Source organism: Phasianus colchicus, chromosome 4 (genome assembly GCF_987193195.1).
Source record: "Phasianus colchicus chromosome 4, bPhaCol1.hap1.1, whole genome shotgun sequence".
NCBI classification, from domain to species: domain Eukaryota; kingdom Metazoa; phylum Chordata; class Aves; order Galliformes; family Phasianidae; genus Phasianus; species Phasianus colchicus.
Window position 1 is genome coordinate 2,583,459 of NC_143439.1, and position 18,237 is coordinate 2,601,695.

General features: G+C 39.0%; 1 protein-coding gene across 1 annotated transcript in view; it reads left to right on the forward strand.

The window, feature by feature from the left end:
• Positions 1 to 18,237, forward strand: part of GUCY1B1 (guanylate cyclase 1 soluble subunit beta 1) — a 38,787-nt gene that overhangs the window by 1,234 nt on the left and 19,316 nt on the right. The window contains exons 3-5 of the mRNA XM_090138429.1: positions 11,481 to 11,581; positions 12,489 to 12,607; positions 17,358 to 17,555. Coding sequence (XP_089994555.1) covers positions 11,481 to 11,581; positions 12,489 to 12,607; positions 17,358 to 17,555 — 418 coding nt within the window. The remainder of the gene's footprint in view (positions 1 to 11,480; positions 11,582 to 12,488; positions 12,608 to 17,357; positions 17,556 to 18,237) is intronic.

The following is an 18,237-nucleotide window of genomic DNA, read 5'->3' on the forward strand; positions in this document are numbered from 1 at the left end:
GCAAATATAGTTCTGTGGATTGCATGGATGTCTTCACACATCCTACTTCTCATTTTTGCACGTACCTACTGCAGTACTGAAGATCACCTAAAGCCTACGGGTCAGCACTACTCATGTAATGTTTTGGAAGAATGTAGTGACAAGGTATAAAATGTTTGACTAACTGTCAGTTGTGTAAATTCAGGAAGCTGATGGGTCATGCTGCTGTCTTTCAGCTGAGAAGCCTTGTATTCTAGTGTTCAAGAGGCAGGCTCTGCTATTAACTCACAGAGAAGATGGCTTTCTCAAGTGAACAGTATTGTAACAAGGCACAAACGGAGGAGTAGAAAATGATCTACAAGAAAGAGGCAGTGTTCACACAACAGCTGCCCTAGCTGCTTATGCAAAATATGTTTGCAGCTGGGTTTGTATTCACTATGACTTGCTTTGAGCGTTAGTTTTTTGTAGAGTTTAGAAACCAGCAAGCAAACTCTTATATATCCTACTGGAACAAATTATAGTGGTTGTGCTGTTTTAGAAGATGATATGGAGGTCCTCTTCTAGGCATTAAGTACCTTCTAGTTTAGGTGCCTTAAGTTGTTGTTAGCAGGGCATATACATGTAGTCTGTCTTTCCCAAAAGCCCTCTGTGTTTGTTTAAATGAATACAAGATTTTCCCACAGGCTTCTAAATCTAAATTTACTCTGTATTAGATGGTCAAACTGTAACACTTTCAGATACGTTGCCAAGAATAGGAATGAAAACTTGAGTATCCTATTAAGAAACACATTAAAAGGCTTCATCACAAGAGCATAAAATAAATCAGCATTTTTCCTGCGTAAATGATCTGGAAGATTGTTTTAGGGAAATGAAATCTCTCAACTGGAGTCTCCATCATTTTTCTATTACTGTGGTAGAAGTCCACACCAAACAAGTAGGCTGTGAGCACAGAAAAACTCAGCAGAAGCTGAATGCTCAGTTTTTGCAAACACGAAACACTTAGAGGTAAAATCTAATTGTTTAAGGAACATCTGAATGGAAACTTGTACATTGGCAAAACATGCGTGTGCTCTTTGCCTTTATGGGATGTAGAAAACAAGAAATAGTATTATTTTCTTAGTGTGGAATCAAGGCATCCTCCTGCCTTTGCCCTTTTGTGGGTCAGTCTGGTGTAGTGCTGTCCACGTATGCCCTTAATTGCTAACACTCAAGTTCTGGGGAGCCAGCTGGGTAATGAAGTGTTTACATGAGCTCAGTATTTCTGGTAGTGAGCACTGTGGAGAGCAAAAGGCAATCACTTGTCTTTTCAGGAAGGAAATATTTGTTGTCACCTTTGAAACCCTGTGCATTGTCAGCTACCAAGCATCTGGGCTTGTTCACTCATCAGGATTTGCTATAACTGTCCTGTTGTGGTTAAAACAGTGGAACATGGGGAGCTGAGTAATTATCATGGCATAGTTCTTTTGGTATAATGTAAGCTGAAATCTCAGCTGAAGTGGTAGAAAAACTTTTCAATTTAGGGTAGCCAAGTAAACAACATAGCTGTCATTTTCTTTTAAACTGTACTGACATGGTGGCATATAAAGGCTGTGGAAAATTGTGTTTTGGCCACAGAAGTGCTGAGTACCTTGAAAGAACAGAACCTGTCTCAACCTGGGCATCCAAAATTCGTGAAACCTTTTGAATTAGTTTTAGTGTTACAGTTATCTTCTGCTCTGTGGCAGTGCAGAAATTATAGAAATTATGTAAATGGCCTCACTAGCCATTTGGAGAGCTAATTAATGCTTGTCCATTATTATAGGAATCCATTCCACAGAAAGGCTTATTAGAAAGGAATAAGTCCAAAGCTGGATTTTAAAACTACATTTTATACCCAGACTGAAGTTATTGACCAACCAATATTGACCAAAATAAAAAATTGAGTAGTTGTATATTATCTGAGTAACATAGAATCTGTCCTCAAACTGAAAGAATCAGTTGCCTTGAGGGAAGGAAGCATGTTACGTGCTCTCAAAGGCATGCTTGGTAGGTTGCATCCTGTAGCCTCGGTGAGAAGCAGGGAAATGTGGTAAGGATCAAACTTCATAGAATCATACATCGAGTGGCCTGGGTTGAAAAGGATCTCAAAGATCAAACAATTTCAACCTGCCTGTCACTGGCAGGGTTGCCAACCAGCAGCCCAGGCTGCCCAGAGCCACATCCAGCCTGGCCTTGAATGCCCCCAGGGATGGGGCATCCACAGCCTCCTTGGGCAACCTGTTCCAGTGCCTCACCACCCTCTGGGTGAACTTCACTCATGTTGCTATGGCCTGTACTTAGGTTCACGTGTAGTTGAAGTGTTAGATAGTCCTTCCATTTATTTTTGGTGGTGTTACTCAGCAAGGGTTGATTCGCAATGGAAGCTTGCTGCTAAACTCCTTTTAGGCATCATAAGTGTCGATTTGGATGTGCCTAGGATTTAATGTTTGTTGTCATTGTTCTATCTTTTTAATGCTTTTGGGATTTTTCCATCTAGTTGCTTGATTTCCTTTTCCTTTCTTATTGCACTTCTCATCCAAGAACTGTAGAAGTCCAGGTCCCTTTCAAGCAGCTTATGGATTTTACCATATAAACATATGTAACTATATTTTGCAGTGCTGGTAATGACTTCCATGTGAGTCTTCTCTCCTGCATTGTTGAGCTGCTGTGAGCTTGCTCTGCATTTGCCTTTCTCAGCCCACAATGAATTTGTTACGAAGAACTTTTGCTTTGCAGTTTAGCCAAAGTTACTGATTCTGTCGTGCTCAAAGATGTTACAGACACACTATCTTTGGTACCTTTTAGAAAAGAAAGTCTTCACTGTGGTTTTATACATGGAAGTCTATGTTTTTTCTGGGCTGTGTAGGACCCACTTATAATTAATTGCAGTGATCTGTGAAAAGCCTTGAATGTTCATTATTTCCTGCATCCATAACACTGTGCACCTCAAGCCGGTGCTAAAAGTGGAGTGTTCTGTTCAGTCAGTCTCATAATAATTAAAAAAACCAAACAAACAGATTGAGCATAGATAGAGGTCAGAAGTATGCTTTGGAAAGCCATTAGTATTGAAAGGACAATAGACTAATTCTTTTCATCCATTACACCTCTTAACAGTGTTTATCCAGAAATCAGCTTTAAGTAGTAACATTTACTGTTCATGTTCCTAAGTCTTTGTTTCATAGCATTCCAAAGTTGTAAACAATTATTATTAAGTCTTGTTATAACAGATGTTGAATAGGTGATTCTCCATGGGCCTGAAGGCTACGATTCGCAGCGTTTGCAGAGTCAGGGCAGTGCATTTGCTGCTCCTTCAGTTCCCCACAGCAGACGGATCTGGATGGATGTCAGGATTTTTAGCTGCGCGGATGCCAAGTTCTATAATTAATCTGGGAAAGGCCTGGCTAAAAAGAAATAGTGCCATACTATGGAATGTGGTGTAAGTATGCAGGCAGCATCTCTTTAGGTACTTTGCAGTTTTCCCAGAACGGTGAATTACTTTTAGATCTGTCGGGACACCAGGTGCTATAAACATATCCCTCACTCTTATAAATGAAACTTTTAAAAGAAATGATATTGTAAATACCATTCCTTTTAGTCCGCTTATGTAAAAGGAAGCAAAATGGTTCTAGCTTCGTGTTTTTCATAATATTTTTAGTGTTTGTATTAGTAACAAAAAACTTGCACATTTGTTATCTGTATCTTCTAGGATTATCTTGTTTTGAAAACCTACATTAAACATTCTCATTTCCAGCCTGTAAAACTGGGAAATAGCTCAGAGCTCTGAAGTCTATAAATATACCTATTTACTTTACCCAGCACGTCATTTTCCTGGACAGATTCCCATTTTTTTTTTCCTAATCTTGTAACTTAATATAATTTATGTTTTTCCCAGTTGGCTGTTTAAAATATCTCTAGACCGTGCATAACATGGACAAGTCTATTATTTTAATTGAGAAGAGAGGGAATATTGAATCAATATTTTAAATTCCCGAAGCAAAGCATCCTTGTGAAATACATGGAAAAGGACAGGCATTTTGAAAACACAAACCACGTGTTAGGTAATGTAATGAGTGGCAAATGTGTAATCTTAATGTAAAAGAGATGCAAAGGTGATGGTTCTGGTTTCACCAATACCATCTTTAACTCTGACACATGTAATTCTGTTTAATAATGTTTCTCTTGGAATGGAGTTAAGCTCAACAAACTCCTATCAGTGAGATCAGAGTCGCGCTAGGATTCTAAGTGCAGAAGTGTTATTTTGTCATTAAGATTGTTTTGACTGGTCTCTTCAAATTAATGAGCACTTTTTCCATCCTTGGTATGCCAAGAATAGTTAAGCACAATGGTGGCAGAAGTCCCAGAAGAAACAATGCGTATCATGGAAGAAGTCCTAGAGGTGGTCTTTGAAGTGGCTGCTGTGATGTGTTGAAGGTGACACACCCAGAGCAGAGTTTTGGTAGGAAGAGTTCCAGCTGCAATTCTGATTTCTGAAAGTGATGCCAACGCTTTCTAAATGGTACTATAGCTGTCAGAGGAGCTTGTCTATCTTCAGGATACCAAGTATTCTGCCACGTCTCAAATCATCACTTTTTCTTGTTTGCATCCATTATATTTTATCAATATTTACTGTGTGCAAAACCGTATGATGAAAGAATTCTTCTGTAAAAAAATGTTTGCTGCTGTTGTTATTTTAAGTTCCAGCTTTACAACTAACTTCAGAGACAGAATAGCATATTGCATGAATTGTAATGTTCTGGAAGCAGCAACCTTCTACTTGGTAACGATAGATTGAAATTACTTTTAATTGCTACATTCTGACAGCAGAACTACATTAAAATCCACTTTGTGGAAGTGTACATAAGTAAAAGATGTAGCTGGGACCAAGCTGAGATGGCATCTTGTCCTACTCTGTCGCCTGTTAGATCTCTCAAGACAGCAGGAGAGCCCTAAAACAACCAAAAACAAAGCATTTCCTGTGTTTCCAGGAACTTAAAGAAAGCCATTAATAGAAAGTCTTTTCCTATGCATTCGAATTGGGAATATCTGTAATAGGAGAAAAGGGTTTTTTTCCAGACCATGTCTTTTGGAGGTTTTTTTTTAGTGTGAAGACCAAGGGTGAAAGAAAAATGTGTGCAACCTGTGGTTTAATGATTTGTAGTGCAAGATCTGTTCTCATTTTAAGAGCAGTTTTTGTCTGAATATTTGTTAGCACTTAGCATCTCATTCATCTCTGTGAATTATTAACATTACCTTTGAAGATTAGTAGTGTTTTTTCAAGTACTAAACTAGGTTCACAATGGAAAAGACTTTCAAAGGGCCGATTGTGCACATGTAGTATTGCCTGTGCCAGTGTTCTGTGCTGATAGAGCAGCAATTTGGGGCTGTTAGCATGATCAATAGAGGACTTGATTCTGCTTTGATCAGCTCTGTAAGAATTTTCTGTGGATTTGAATGATGTCAAAGTCAAACCTGTACGTAAGAAATGCCCTCAAATAACTGCGTTATTGTCTGTGGTGCGTTGGTTAAGATTGTTTTTCCCCAAGTTTTCCACAGATTAACCTGGATAATGTAAACATTCTGGATGAAAACTCATTTTAGGAAAGTCTAGGCTGGAGTCTTTGTTTCCCACAATTGGGATAGCTCTGTGTAATCATTCAAAATGAGTCCAGAGTGAATAAAAGGGCTGTCAGAGCACAGCTGGTAGGACAGGCATAAAGTAGGATGTAAGTTTTGAACCATGAAATAGCGTATCTGGTGTGCTAACAACAGAACTCAGTTCAGGCAAGAGCATCAGACTGCTGGGATTTCTTATGTTTTTGAGCAAATACCTACATGGTAGCAAAGCACTCTTTTCTTTTGCCTCTGGAAATGGAAATGAGACGTTAATTGTAAATCATGTTCTACTTTACATAGAAATTATTTTGAAAGAAGACGTATGAAAGTTAAAAGCTTGCTGCTGTAGTCCTGCTGCCTCGTTAAAGAATTAGTAAGAGCAGGAATTGGGAATTTGCCAGGACTTGTTGCTTTTGGTTCATTTCCAGTCAAGCCCTTAAGAAATTTACCACGTTATTGCTGCTAATATTCCTGTGATCAAACACAGCAGTCTGCAGAGATTGGTAAAAACACAGAAACAACTGAGCGTAAATATTGCAGCAAAATGTTTCAAGGGAGGTGCCATGATTTTTCATAAGGATGTGGATTATGAAGTTTTCTATGAAATATAGCCAGGCAAATGTGAATTCTGTACATTGAAGGAGGCCATTTCATTCTAATCCCTGCTTGTGAACCACTTGTCAGCCAGGAGAAGAGCTGTTCGGATGAGAACAGCTGCAGCCTTCTGGTATTTTAAGGTTCACATACACACCTTATTCCATACAAGCAGGTTTGTTATCATACATGATACTCATAGGTTGTGAAGTAAAAAGAGTATCTCGCTGGAGGAGTGATAGTTGATGGACAACCAACCACAGTGACTTAACCATGATAACATGCTGTCGGCTTTGTGATCGTATTTCTTAATATCAGTCTTGCCTTAGAAGCAGCTCCTTGGTGTGAATGCAGACAGGCCTGATAGACCAGGTAGGGCTCAGGCAGTTGGGTGAGAAAACTGTAGTTGTGGAGAAACAGTCTGGTAGTTGCCCAGTTACCTAAATGAATGTTTGAATAGCTTTGTCCTGTTTCCTAGACTGCTAGCATTCACATCATATTTACCCTCTCTGGTGCTGATAGCTGTGATGTTCTGCTGCCTAACAGGGTTATTAATTAATCAGTTTTGCTGAAGAACACATGCCTCTGTCAGAATGAGTGCTGTCATGTTGCATTGGCCATTGGTGATAAATGTACAGCAGCGTTTCTTCATCATGTGAAGCCTTAAGGATAATCAAATATTTCTAGAGAAAGACTTCATGAAGTCCTTGTGGCTGTCAGATTGCCAAGGGAAGCAGAAACGCTTCAGAAATCCAGATGACTGCACTGGGGACAGGGGACAAGGCTTCAGCTGATGTCACTGAAGTGCCTGTTGTTCTAGATGCACAGCAGTTTTTGTGAACTGGTGAGAGAGCAGACTGGGTAATCCATCTAGCAAAAAAAAAATCTCATCAACCCAGTAAAACAAATACTTAGGTTGATGAGATAATGTTTAATTCACCTAGCTAAATGATTGGCATGTACTGGCACAGCAAGGCTAAGAAGTATGGAGGAGTCATCTTGGGAGGGAAAAAAGTTGTTGATAATACAATTTTTATTATTTTTATTTTTATTTTATTTTTTAGAAAAAGCTTTTTGTCCTTTGACAGGTTTACATCATGCATTCTCACTGGACTTGCCATAATTGCAGGACGAACTGAGATGTTGTCTTTTTTTGTCCCTGCAGCTTTGAGGGGAGTAGTCCCCTGCTGGAACGAGTATTTAATTTGTCACAATCTTCAGAAATAAGAAGATTCCTGAAAGAAGAATGGGAAATGCATCAGTAAAGCTGTAGAGAAAGATGGCTGCTGAGTGAAGTGAGGCATCTAGAGAAAACCAGAAAAAAACAAAGTAGTTGAGATAGTCTAAATGGGGTAGAGGTTGAAATAAGCAGTAGTGCCTCTGAAATATGGTCGCTTAGGGAAACTACAGGCATTGAAGACAAACTTCAACAAAATACACTGAAAATAGAATCATAGAAAGGCCTGGGTTAAAAAGAGCCACAATGCTCATCCACTTCCAACCCCCTGCTGTGTGCAGGGTCACCAACCAGCAGACCAGGCTGCCCAGAGCCACATCCAGCCTGGCCTTGAATGCCTCCAGGGATGGGGCATCCACATCTCCTTGGGCAACCTGTTCCAGTGTGTCACCAGTTCTTAATCCATCAAACAGTCCATCCTTCAAGTCCACACCTCTCCAATGTAGAGAGAAGGATGAGGTGAGGGACCATGTCAAAGGCTTTGCAGAAGTCCGGGTAGATGACATCCATCACCCTTCCCTATCCACTGGAGCTGTCATTCCATCGTAGAAGGCCACCAGATTGGTCAGGCAAGATCTGCCCTTGGTGAAGCCATGCTGGCTGTGTCAGATCACCTCTTTGTCTCATACGTGCCTTAACATAGCTTCTTGGAGGATCTGCTCCATGATCTTCCCATGCATAGGGGTGAGACTCACTGATCTGTAGTTCCCTGGGTCTTTCTTTCTCCCTTTCTTAAAAATGGGAGTAATGTTTCCCTTACCTCACCAGAGACTTCACCAGACTGCCATGATTTTTCAGATATGATGAAGGGCAGCTTGGCAACCACACCAGCCATCATCTCTCTCAGAGCACTGGGATGCATGTCATCCAGCCTCGTGGACTTAAACACTTTCAATTTCATGAGGAGGTCTTGGACTTGTTCCACTGTTACAGTGGGACAGAAACCACTCCCCACACCCACACGTAGAGGTTCAGGGTCCTGGCAGACACGGGAAACCTGATAGTGAAGACTGAGGCAAAGCACTCCTTGAGTACCTCAACTTTTTCCACATCTGAGGAAGCCAGTTCTCCGTCCTCATTTATCAGAGGGGGAGCACTCTCCTTGATCTGTCTCCTCCTGCTTATGTACTTGATGAACCCCTTCTCATTATTTTTCACATCCCTCGCCAAGTTCAGCTCCATCTGCACCTTGGCTTTCCTGATCTTATCTCTACACATGCAGACAACATCCCTGTATTCCTCCCAGACTACACAGTCCTGCTTCCACTTCCTGTACATTTCCCTCTTTCCCTCAGTTTAAGCTGCAGGTCCTTGCTCAGCCGTGCTGGTCGCTCACCTTGTCAACAGGTTCCCCTGATCAGGTGGCCTGTAGCAGACCCCAACCACTAGATGCCCCTTACTGGACTGATCCCTGATTTTCACCAGTAAGCTCTCAACTCGGTCATGACTGTTACTGAGACACAGCTCTTTGCAATTTATCCTCTTCCTAACATAGAGGGCAACTCCCCCTCCCCTCCTACCCTGTCTATCCTTTCTGAAGAGCCTGTAGCCCTCAATCACAGTGTGCCAGTCTTGAGATTCATCCCACCACATTTCCATGATAGCCACCAGATCATAGTTTTCTAAGCCCATTACGGTTTCCAGCTCCCCCTGCTTATTTCCCATGCTGTGTGCATTAGTGTAAAAGCACTTCAGCTGGGCTTTCTGATACATAACCTTTCCAGAGGGGCCCCCTTCAAACCTCTGTATTTCCCCACTTCTTCCTAGAGGGACATGAGCAGGTTTTGGACGGGGGACTGGCAATGTTACCTCTTCTAAGCAGTTTCGAGAAGATCCTGCAGGGCAGTTCAGAGTTTCTCCCCCCAGTAACTGCAATAAAATAGGAATTGTGGCTTGGCACAGAGAAAGAGACAGGAAATGTTCCAACCAGTATAACCGAAAAGAGATGGAAGCATTTTGAAGGAGGTACCAGGGTGATCAAACTGGTTCAGTTTTCAAGAAAGAAATTTTTCACACAGAAAAACTGCATCCTGTGGCTTTTACAAGTATGCAGTACTTTAGAGGATGTTCATTGCTTTTTCAGATGTGTATGTTATCCTTTGTGGTTTGGCTGGGAACAGAGAGACTAAGAGAAGGCACAGTGTGCATCCGGGACGTGGGAAAGTTTGCTCACCCTTGTGCGAACTTCTCCCTCAACTGCATTTGACTTCCAGTTGCATTCCATGTTATGAGAATCAAAGAAGCAAGATGATTTTCTTTTCTTCTACTATTTCAGTTCAGTTGTTAGCAAATGTAAACTTTACTTTCTCGTTCCTTGACTGATCTCGTATGCTTCAGGACGTTACCTGCTAATAGCCCTAGCTCTCTTCCTACTTAGTGAAAGATGGAATCCATGTCATATCAGCTATTTTCAGGAATCAGTGGGACTTGATAGCCTGCGGGCTGATGTAAAGTTGTCAGAGAATGGTTGGAGGAGAGGATCAGAAGAATGAAATATGAAAATAAGAGTCATAGGGGAGTGTGTGTATACAAACCATTTTTCTTGCTTTTTTATTAACACGCTGTTTATTGATATAATGAATAAATCATTGCAATAATTATTCATTAAAAATAATACCATGCTTTGTCTTTTTCGTGCCTGCTCTTTTGTTCCTTTTGTGAACCTCCCCGTGAGATTCAGAAAAAAAAACGTCTTGAGATTATTAATAATTTTTCATGCCATTAATAACAGAAGTTGTTCCTTTTGCATCCATTCTGTAGGAATTTTAGTCTCAGCTAAAGGCTGCAGCCTTGTCTTACTGCTTTGAAAGTTGCTTCATTTGTTTTCAGCTCATTATGCCCATTCATACACTAGTAATAACAAAGTAGACAGATATTTTAAATACAAAAACAATCTAATACTAATTTTTGGTCAGTGGTAAAAATGCAGTGGGCATGATTAAAGCAAGAGAAAGAAGAAGAAAATAATGGATTTGAAAATAATGTGTTCTTGACTTTCATTGAGAGTAGACAGATTGTCAGACACATGATTATTAACCTGAGGGCTAAATGACCATTAATTTCACTTAGGTCAGTAGAATAACATCATATTAAATTGAAATCGGGCCTTATCAACAGTACCATTTGTCATCTATCAGTTTTAACACAAACCAGAATACTTAATCCTCAGTCTTTCCTCTGTTGAGTATTGCTCAGAATGTTTCTGCGTTTGTATGGATGGATTATTCAAGTAAAACAGAATACTTGAATTGTTGTGTGGACGTTATTTGTTTGTATGATTTCATTTTTGAAATAGCTAATGCTGGCTCTATACCACTAGAAGCTAAATATCAATTAAGGAATTTTGTTCTGATGATGACTGGTTATGTGGTGGTAGAGATAAAGATTTTGTTGTAAAAGATGTTGTAGGATATTAGAAGTAGGTTTAGAATCTGCTTTTTAAAGGTTTAAAATTCTTCTGAGGATTGTTACGAGTTTAAAGCAGTTAGAATATTGGCTCTTAAACAGTACGTTTCAATTCTATCTTGAGAAGCATTTCTGTCTTACTGTGATAAGAGCCCTTCATTATCATGGTAGTAGTAAATAACTTTTCCTCGTGATTTATTTGTCTATTAGAGAAATAATTATTTCAGTGGTGAGTTGATGAGTATCTCGATTCATACAGCATGCCTGGCTTTGTTAAAAAATCTTATCTTTTTTTGATTCTTTTTCTATTTCTAAGTATTGCCCTTTTTAAAATACAAATTCTATCTGTCTAAGTCCCACAACTTTGTTGTGAGGCTCTGTACCAAAAAGTTATGTTTATTTTCTCCCAGCTAATTAGTATTTTCATAGCACAAATGGTCATAAGATAGTGGTGTTGTATCTTAATTATCCTGAGTGTGAAACAGTTATATTTTTAGCTTTCTTTATTACGTAACTTCCTAAATGTGTAACTTGCAGACTTGCATTATTTAAAAGAGTAATACCAAACAATGTATAATCACTTTACACATTTGGTGTTTTTCCCTCAACCAAAAGTATTTCATTTCCTTTATAGGAAGGAGGCACAGCTGGATGAAGAAGGACAGTTTCTTGTCAGAATAATATATGATGATTCCAAGACCTATGATCTGGTTGCAGCTGCAAGCAAGGTTCTTAGTAAGTAATACGGATATCTTTTTGACCAGTCATTACATGTAAGATTGAAAACTATCACAAACAGGAAAGTCCACATAGCAGAGAGAAACAGGACTTAGCACAGACAATGAGAAAACATAATAATGGTTGGAGATTAAAAAAAATAGCAGAAGAATGGATTTTATTGTTATTTATTTACCTCAAATATTTTTATTCCTTTTATTCCTTTAAGTGGTTTGTATTACTTCTAAGTAATATTCCAAGTCGTAGATACACCTTAAATTGTAGTAATGTATCTAATCCACAAGTCATCAGAGTTACAAAATGGTCATGAAGTAACAATGTATCACTGTAATGACCTTGCTAATGCACCCAGATTTCAATCACTGCTGTAATAGCGTGTCCTTCTGTGTCCTTCTGCTCTCCTTCTGCTCTCTGCTTAACAAAGATGCCAAGTTACGGAATGATTTGTGACACGTCTTATTTCATATCTGCTGTTTATTTGGGTAGCATTCATTTTCAGTCGTTGCAACACTGTCCTGCAGTTTGAAAGGTATAATTATACCCATCAGCTTTCTTTTATCTGCAGACCCAAACTGGTTGTCATGTTGAATTGATGCAGCTGATGTAGTTCAATGCTGTTGTAAACCAGAAGTAACCTCCCAGAGTCAGGTGTTGCTGAGTTCCTTTATTTGCAAGTAGTGCTTCCTTATCTGTATCAAAATCTAAGCTGCTACACATAGACAAAATGCATAAAGGTTATCTGTAAATCCTCCTGAAATTCCTGAATATGTACTGAATGTACTGTATATGCATTGCTTTTTTATGCACTCTGACTCTTGTCTTCATATTCTTGGCCTTCTGGATCTGGGTGCAGTCTAGGTATTGTTAATGTGTGAACTAAATCACATTTTCCTGTTTTTACTAGATCTGAATGCTGGGGAAATTCTTCAGATGTTTGGGAAGATGTTTTTTGTGTTTTGTCAAGAATCTGGCTATGATACAATTCTGCGTGTTCTGGGCTCAAATGTTAGAGAATTTTTGCAGGTAAGATTTTTATGCCAAACTATTCCAGATACAGGGGACTAGACAGGAGTATGGTCTAGCCAACAGGTTAGAATGGAATGTAGAAATAAAAGTTGTACTCTGTAGCTTTATTTGTATAGAGGTATGAAGGATACATGCCTTGGTATTTGTATTCTATAGAGCTTTTCTCTGCTTAGCAGTTGTGGCATTGCTGTTCTGTATCCCTCTTGGTTAATATACTTTTCAGTTACCTGTTAAAGTACTATTTTTCCCTTTGAACAGTTCTCTTTGTTTGATTTCATGAACAGTGAGTTGAGAAGGCAGGTAAGATGGCGTTCATAGAAGCATTCATACATCTGAAATTTAATTTGAAGCTACGAAGAAGAAGTTAGAACAGGAATTTTCATAGGTAGCAAAAGCATGGAGTGTAAGAGACATGAAAAAAACACCAGACTGCCTGTACATGTTAATTAAAAGGGCTTTATGTTGTTTATATTAACAGAAAATGTGGTCTTCAGGCCTGTAGGATATTTCTCATCCAGAGTTCTCTTTGACTAATTATAGATGTTATTTATAATTCTACGTTATGTACAGAGCTAGGGCTCACACACAGCTTGTTTCTAAGACAGGAAATTGTTTTTGTACGTGAACTGAGGGTGGGATAGAGCAGCTATCCTTTTTTTGTGTTTTCCTAACTTCAGAACATTGTGACATTGTGCTGTAAACCAAAACAAACTGGAAGTAATTTTTCAGTAGCATGGAAAAAATGTAATGACCTCTCTGAAGTGTGATTTCCAAGTGTAGCGAAGATGGGCTTCTGTTTTTTGTCACTTGAAAATTGTTCACTTCAAATACAGTTTTGTATTTGTTATATAGATTACTTCAAGGGTGAACTGTGTGCTGTAATGAGTTTAAAAACACTGAACTGATGAAGGTTTCACAGGAGGTTGCCCAATAGCTGTGTCAAACCTCTATTGATTTTCACTGGAAATTTAGCAGCATTTTGTCATCTTTTCCCTTAAAATTCTCTCTGGTAATAGAATGTGAAAGGAGCAAAGAGCCTACTTTGCTGAATTTCTGAGGTATTTACTTGGGCATCTCACTACTTGCTCTGAAACCTGTAGCACTGCAGAGCATCTTGAGTGTATTCAACCCAGACTTCTTTTACAGATCCCCAGTCTGTAATTGCTGGGCCAAAAGACAAGTTGTGTGTATGCTCCATCTGATGCATACCAAATGTGTGGTCTGTATACCACTGTTTGTCTGTGGGATTGGACGTCCATACTACCTTATAGCTCCATTCACAGGCTGCTCTCAAAGGATACATATGGATCAATGTAATTTTTAAAGATGTACTGAAGTTATGGTTGGGTTTAAGCAAGAATAGAAGGCAGGAAAAAAAGATACAGCCATCCAATTCCTCCATCGCTTTGAGTACACTTTGTTAGTCCTTTCTTCTTCCTTTCTCTCATCACTTTTTCCATCCAGTATACTCATCTTTCTGTTCCTTAGTATGAATAATGATGGACACATTTGTAGTACATACCAAACCTCTGGAAAAGTATGAACTACATACATTTATATTCTTCTAATTAAAGTATTTTAGGCCGTTTTGTTTGCATTTCAGTGCTAGAAGATGACATTAGTCATTATGTACTCCTGTAAATTGTAACAAAACAGGTGTATTAGTAATTGTGCCAGCAGTGTACTTTCCAGCTTTTAATTATGATGGAAAATCAACATTATCCATGATTTATTGTTTTTGCAGCTTCTAACAGACAGATTAGGTCAGGAAGCTTATTTATATACTTACTAAAATAGGTGCAGATTGAGTTTGATGTGCTCACTTTTTGTCAGATTCTTAAAATATATGGTATGATTCCAAAAGCACTTCTTGAAACCTGTATTAAGCCCAGGAATGTGTGAAAATTATAGAGGGCTGCAGGTTTTTTAAGTGTGTGAAAATAAATCTCATGTTTATATTCTATTTTCCTTGACATTTCAGAGATAATTCAGTTTATTCATAAATGAAACACAGATACTTCAGGCTTTAAGAAAGAGGAAGAAGACAGCACAACCAAATCTAATATTTATACTTTCTAGAAAAACATAGGGCTGGAAAAATTGCAAATCATATTGAAAGAAGACACTGTGCTGAGGAGGAGCAATGTGAAAAGATAAAGCCTCCTAAGCAACTCAAAGTGTGTTTTTGTTATATTCAGTAGCTTTCTACTGAAAGAAAATCAAATGCTGGAGTAGGGATTAGTCCTGTCTCATGTAGGAGATCATTTAGGTGGCTATTTATTTGTTTGTCATTTCAGTGCAGTGAATTTAAGTGGATTAATTCCTCTCATACAATACTTTCTCTGTGTGCTCTGTGCAGCACGGAGCTGAACAGTGTGTCTTTATATTTCAGGTGCCAGTCATAACTCTTTAAGACTGTCTAGGATCTGCCTGGTTTGTTATTACTGTCCATGCTCATTCCTGCTTGGAGATCCTTTCATGTTTTAACAAGCTCTAGAATTAGTGTCTCTGGTACCAGCACAAGCTCTGGCATTCATCTGAGTAATCTGAGAGCAAAGAATTCAGGGAGAGAACTTAAACAATTATTATCTTTATCTGACCACTCCTCTGGCCTATAGCATGTGGACAGTCTAGGAAAAAAAGACATGGTCTTTTAGACCATTCAATTTAGGATAGGTCAAACACAAGACAAAGTAGGGCTGCTGTTGGAAGTAACAGTGATAAAATGTCTAAATGGCAGGCTGTTGGAGCAGTTTTGGTGCCTTCATCTGGATGCACATTTCTACTGCTTATTAACTGCATACAGTAAGCACTTTGCTCACTCCATAGTCTGTATGCATGGGGGAGAAAAGATGCAGTGGATACTTCAAAGCTGCTGCAGTACATTCTGGACTGGTCCCCAGCTCAGAATGATTGGTGGTTCAAGACTAAAGAGCTTATTGCATGGATTCACATTTGATGTTTCTCGGACAAAGTCAGTAATGAGGTAGTAGGGTGGCAAAGTGATCATTCACAGTGGGGCTACCATCATTTGTTAGCAATGCTTGTGCCAGACTTAAATATTTATAATGAGACAGCCATACAAAAAAATTCTGTGCTTAACTTCTTCTGGAATTATGTTGATGACTGTAGAACTTGATTATCCTCTATTTCCATGTATCTCCTTAAGAGTCTTGTTTCCAAAATAGTTCTTAGCTGGTCCTTTAGCTTGTGTACCAGAAACACAGTTCTTAATGCAATTAAGGAGATTCAGGAGCACTTCCTTGGAGCTCTTGCTCTTTTCTCATCCACATCTCACAAACTCTCTTCCAACTTAATTGCCTTGAGCCCCTTAATGATCTTACAGAATTTGCCTTCAAACATTTTTCTGCTTTTTGCAACTGAATGCTCATTAACAGCTGGAATAAATTGCCTCCCTCGCTGTTGCCTCTCCAAGTTTTAGTTTGGAGGTGTTGATATAGCAACAAAAACATGAGTTTGAAACAAACTAAAAAACTGAAGGAGGAAGCTCCAGTCTGGTTACATCCTACAGAATTCATTTCTAAGAGCCTCATTTCCTCTGGAGGCCTTCCAGGAGAAGAAGCAGCTGTTTAAGTGCTTCACAGCTCCCATGAAACGAAGTTCATTATGGTTCCATGGATTTGATGATTGAAAGATGCTTAGGAAAGGTGGAAAATGGGCCAACCAACACATTGAAAATATTTTCACCTCACTTTCCATTGTGCTAGAAGAAAATATTCAGGATCTGGTGATAGCAGTTGTGTGGGGGGTTGGGAGAACTACATTTGAAATATACGGTAATGATCTGGGCTTAGGATGTAAAGGAAGTATGTATGTTTTACAGCAGATAAATAGTTATTTGAGTTGCAACACCGTTTAGCAAACCAGGTTGCTTTTTGTGTATTGAACTCTATACAGTAAACAGCAAACTGGAGCCATGGTAATTGCTTCCTAAACAAAGTCAGAGCTGTCACTGTATTCTTAGTGTGGTTTTGATCTCTTTGTTCTCTTTATTATCCTCATTAGATATGCCTCTCAATTTCACATTTAGTTTTCCTGTCCAGATGTCAATTTGTCGTGTTAAAATTTAAAGTGAAATACATAAGATGTCCAAGACATCAGTTGAAAATATAAAAGACCTTTTTTCTCTTTCTAAACAAATGTTTTTCTGAAACATTTTCACAGTAGCCATGTTCTGTGAGTCCTGTTGGTTTTTTTTTCTCCTTATTCTCAAACATAGTCTATATTTGAGGTCAGCCCCTGTCAAATTGGTCTGGCTGTTATGATGATAGAGGTAGCCTGTTGTTTCACTGACAGCAGCGGAAAGATTGATGTCTATAAAAAGGTGCTTATTTGTGTTTGATGTCTAAATTCAAAGAAACTATAGGGGCTTGAATTTGGAAAGGATGCAAATGAGTGGGCTTTGGATTTGAGAAGTCCATACAGTCTTTAATCACCGTAGTTTTGAAATACAGCATAGTTGAGCATGGATTCTTACTTAGAGTAATTCTTTATAGTGCTAGTTTTGCTGCTGTTCATGTCCAGATGTTTTCACAGTAGGTGGAAAGAACACCTCCAGCTACCTGAAAAGCCTGCTGGGGGCTGTTTTAGAAGTAGTAAAACAAGTTTGAAGGGAGTGTGACCAACAGGAGAAGGGGTGGAGTCAGATTAGGCAAGAGATGTACTTATTTTGCTCAAAGCTAATAAGTGAACGTCTTATAATCATATTTTAAATTTCTTCTTCTAGAACCTGGATGCTCTGCATGACCATCTTGCTACTATTTACCCAGGTATGCGAGCCCCTTCCTTCAGATGCACTGATGCGGAGAAGGGGAAAGGACTCATTCTGCATTACTATTCAGAAAGGGAAGGTCTACAGGATATTGTCATTGGAATCATCAAAACAGTAGCTCAGCAGATCCATGGTACAGAAATAGATATGAAGGTAATGCCTGAAAAGTTGTTCACATTTAAATGTCTACGTCATTAGAACAAAGACAAGAAAAGTGATGGCAAACAATCACTGTAATTGTTGCTGTCCTCTATGAAATGGTGGCTTTAAGAACTGACTCAAGAAAAGCCATTGTTGTTTGAGTTGCTTTAAAAACAGGTCAGTCATGTGGTGAGAAGGCCAGCATTAATTTGCAGGCAGACCCATTCAGGAACAGTTCAAAACAATGTACACTGATTATGCCATACTGGAGGGCAGATCCTCCTTCCGGCCTGCATTGGAAGTCCTTCCCAGACAAATACATGTTTGTGATTCAGATAGTACTGCAGGGTGGGATTGTGACCGAATAGGCAGCTACAGCCCCAGAAGTGGAAAAATGTTCCTCAGTCATGCAGTTTACCTGATATGTGTGTGCTGTCACTTGTGAAATGGGAGACTCCTGTTTTCAGTCGATACAGAGTAGCAAACAGGTTTAATTCATTAGGCCTTGCATGAGTAACTGAATAAAAGCAGAGTGTAACACATGGTTAGGTTCAGGTATAGGCTGAAACCAACAATATAAACACTTCTTGGCATTAGAAATGTAACAACTCATATTAAATACTTTACATGAAGTAGAAAAGAATCTAAATGTGTACAGCAAGCTTTCTTTTTTGTTTCAGCTATTGTTAACTAT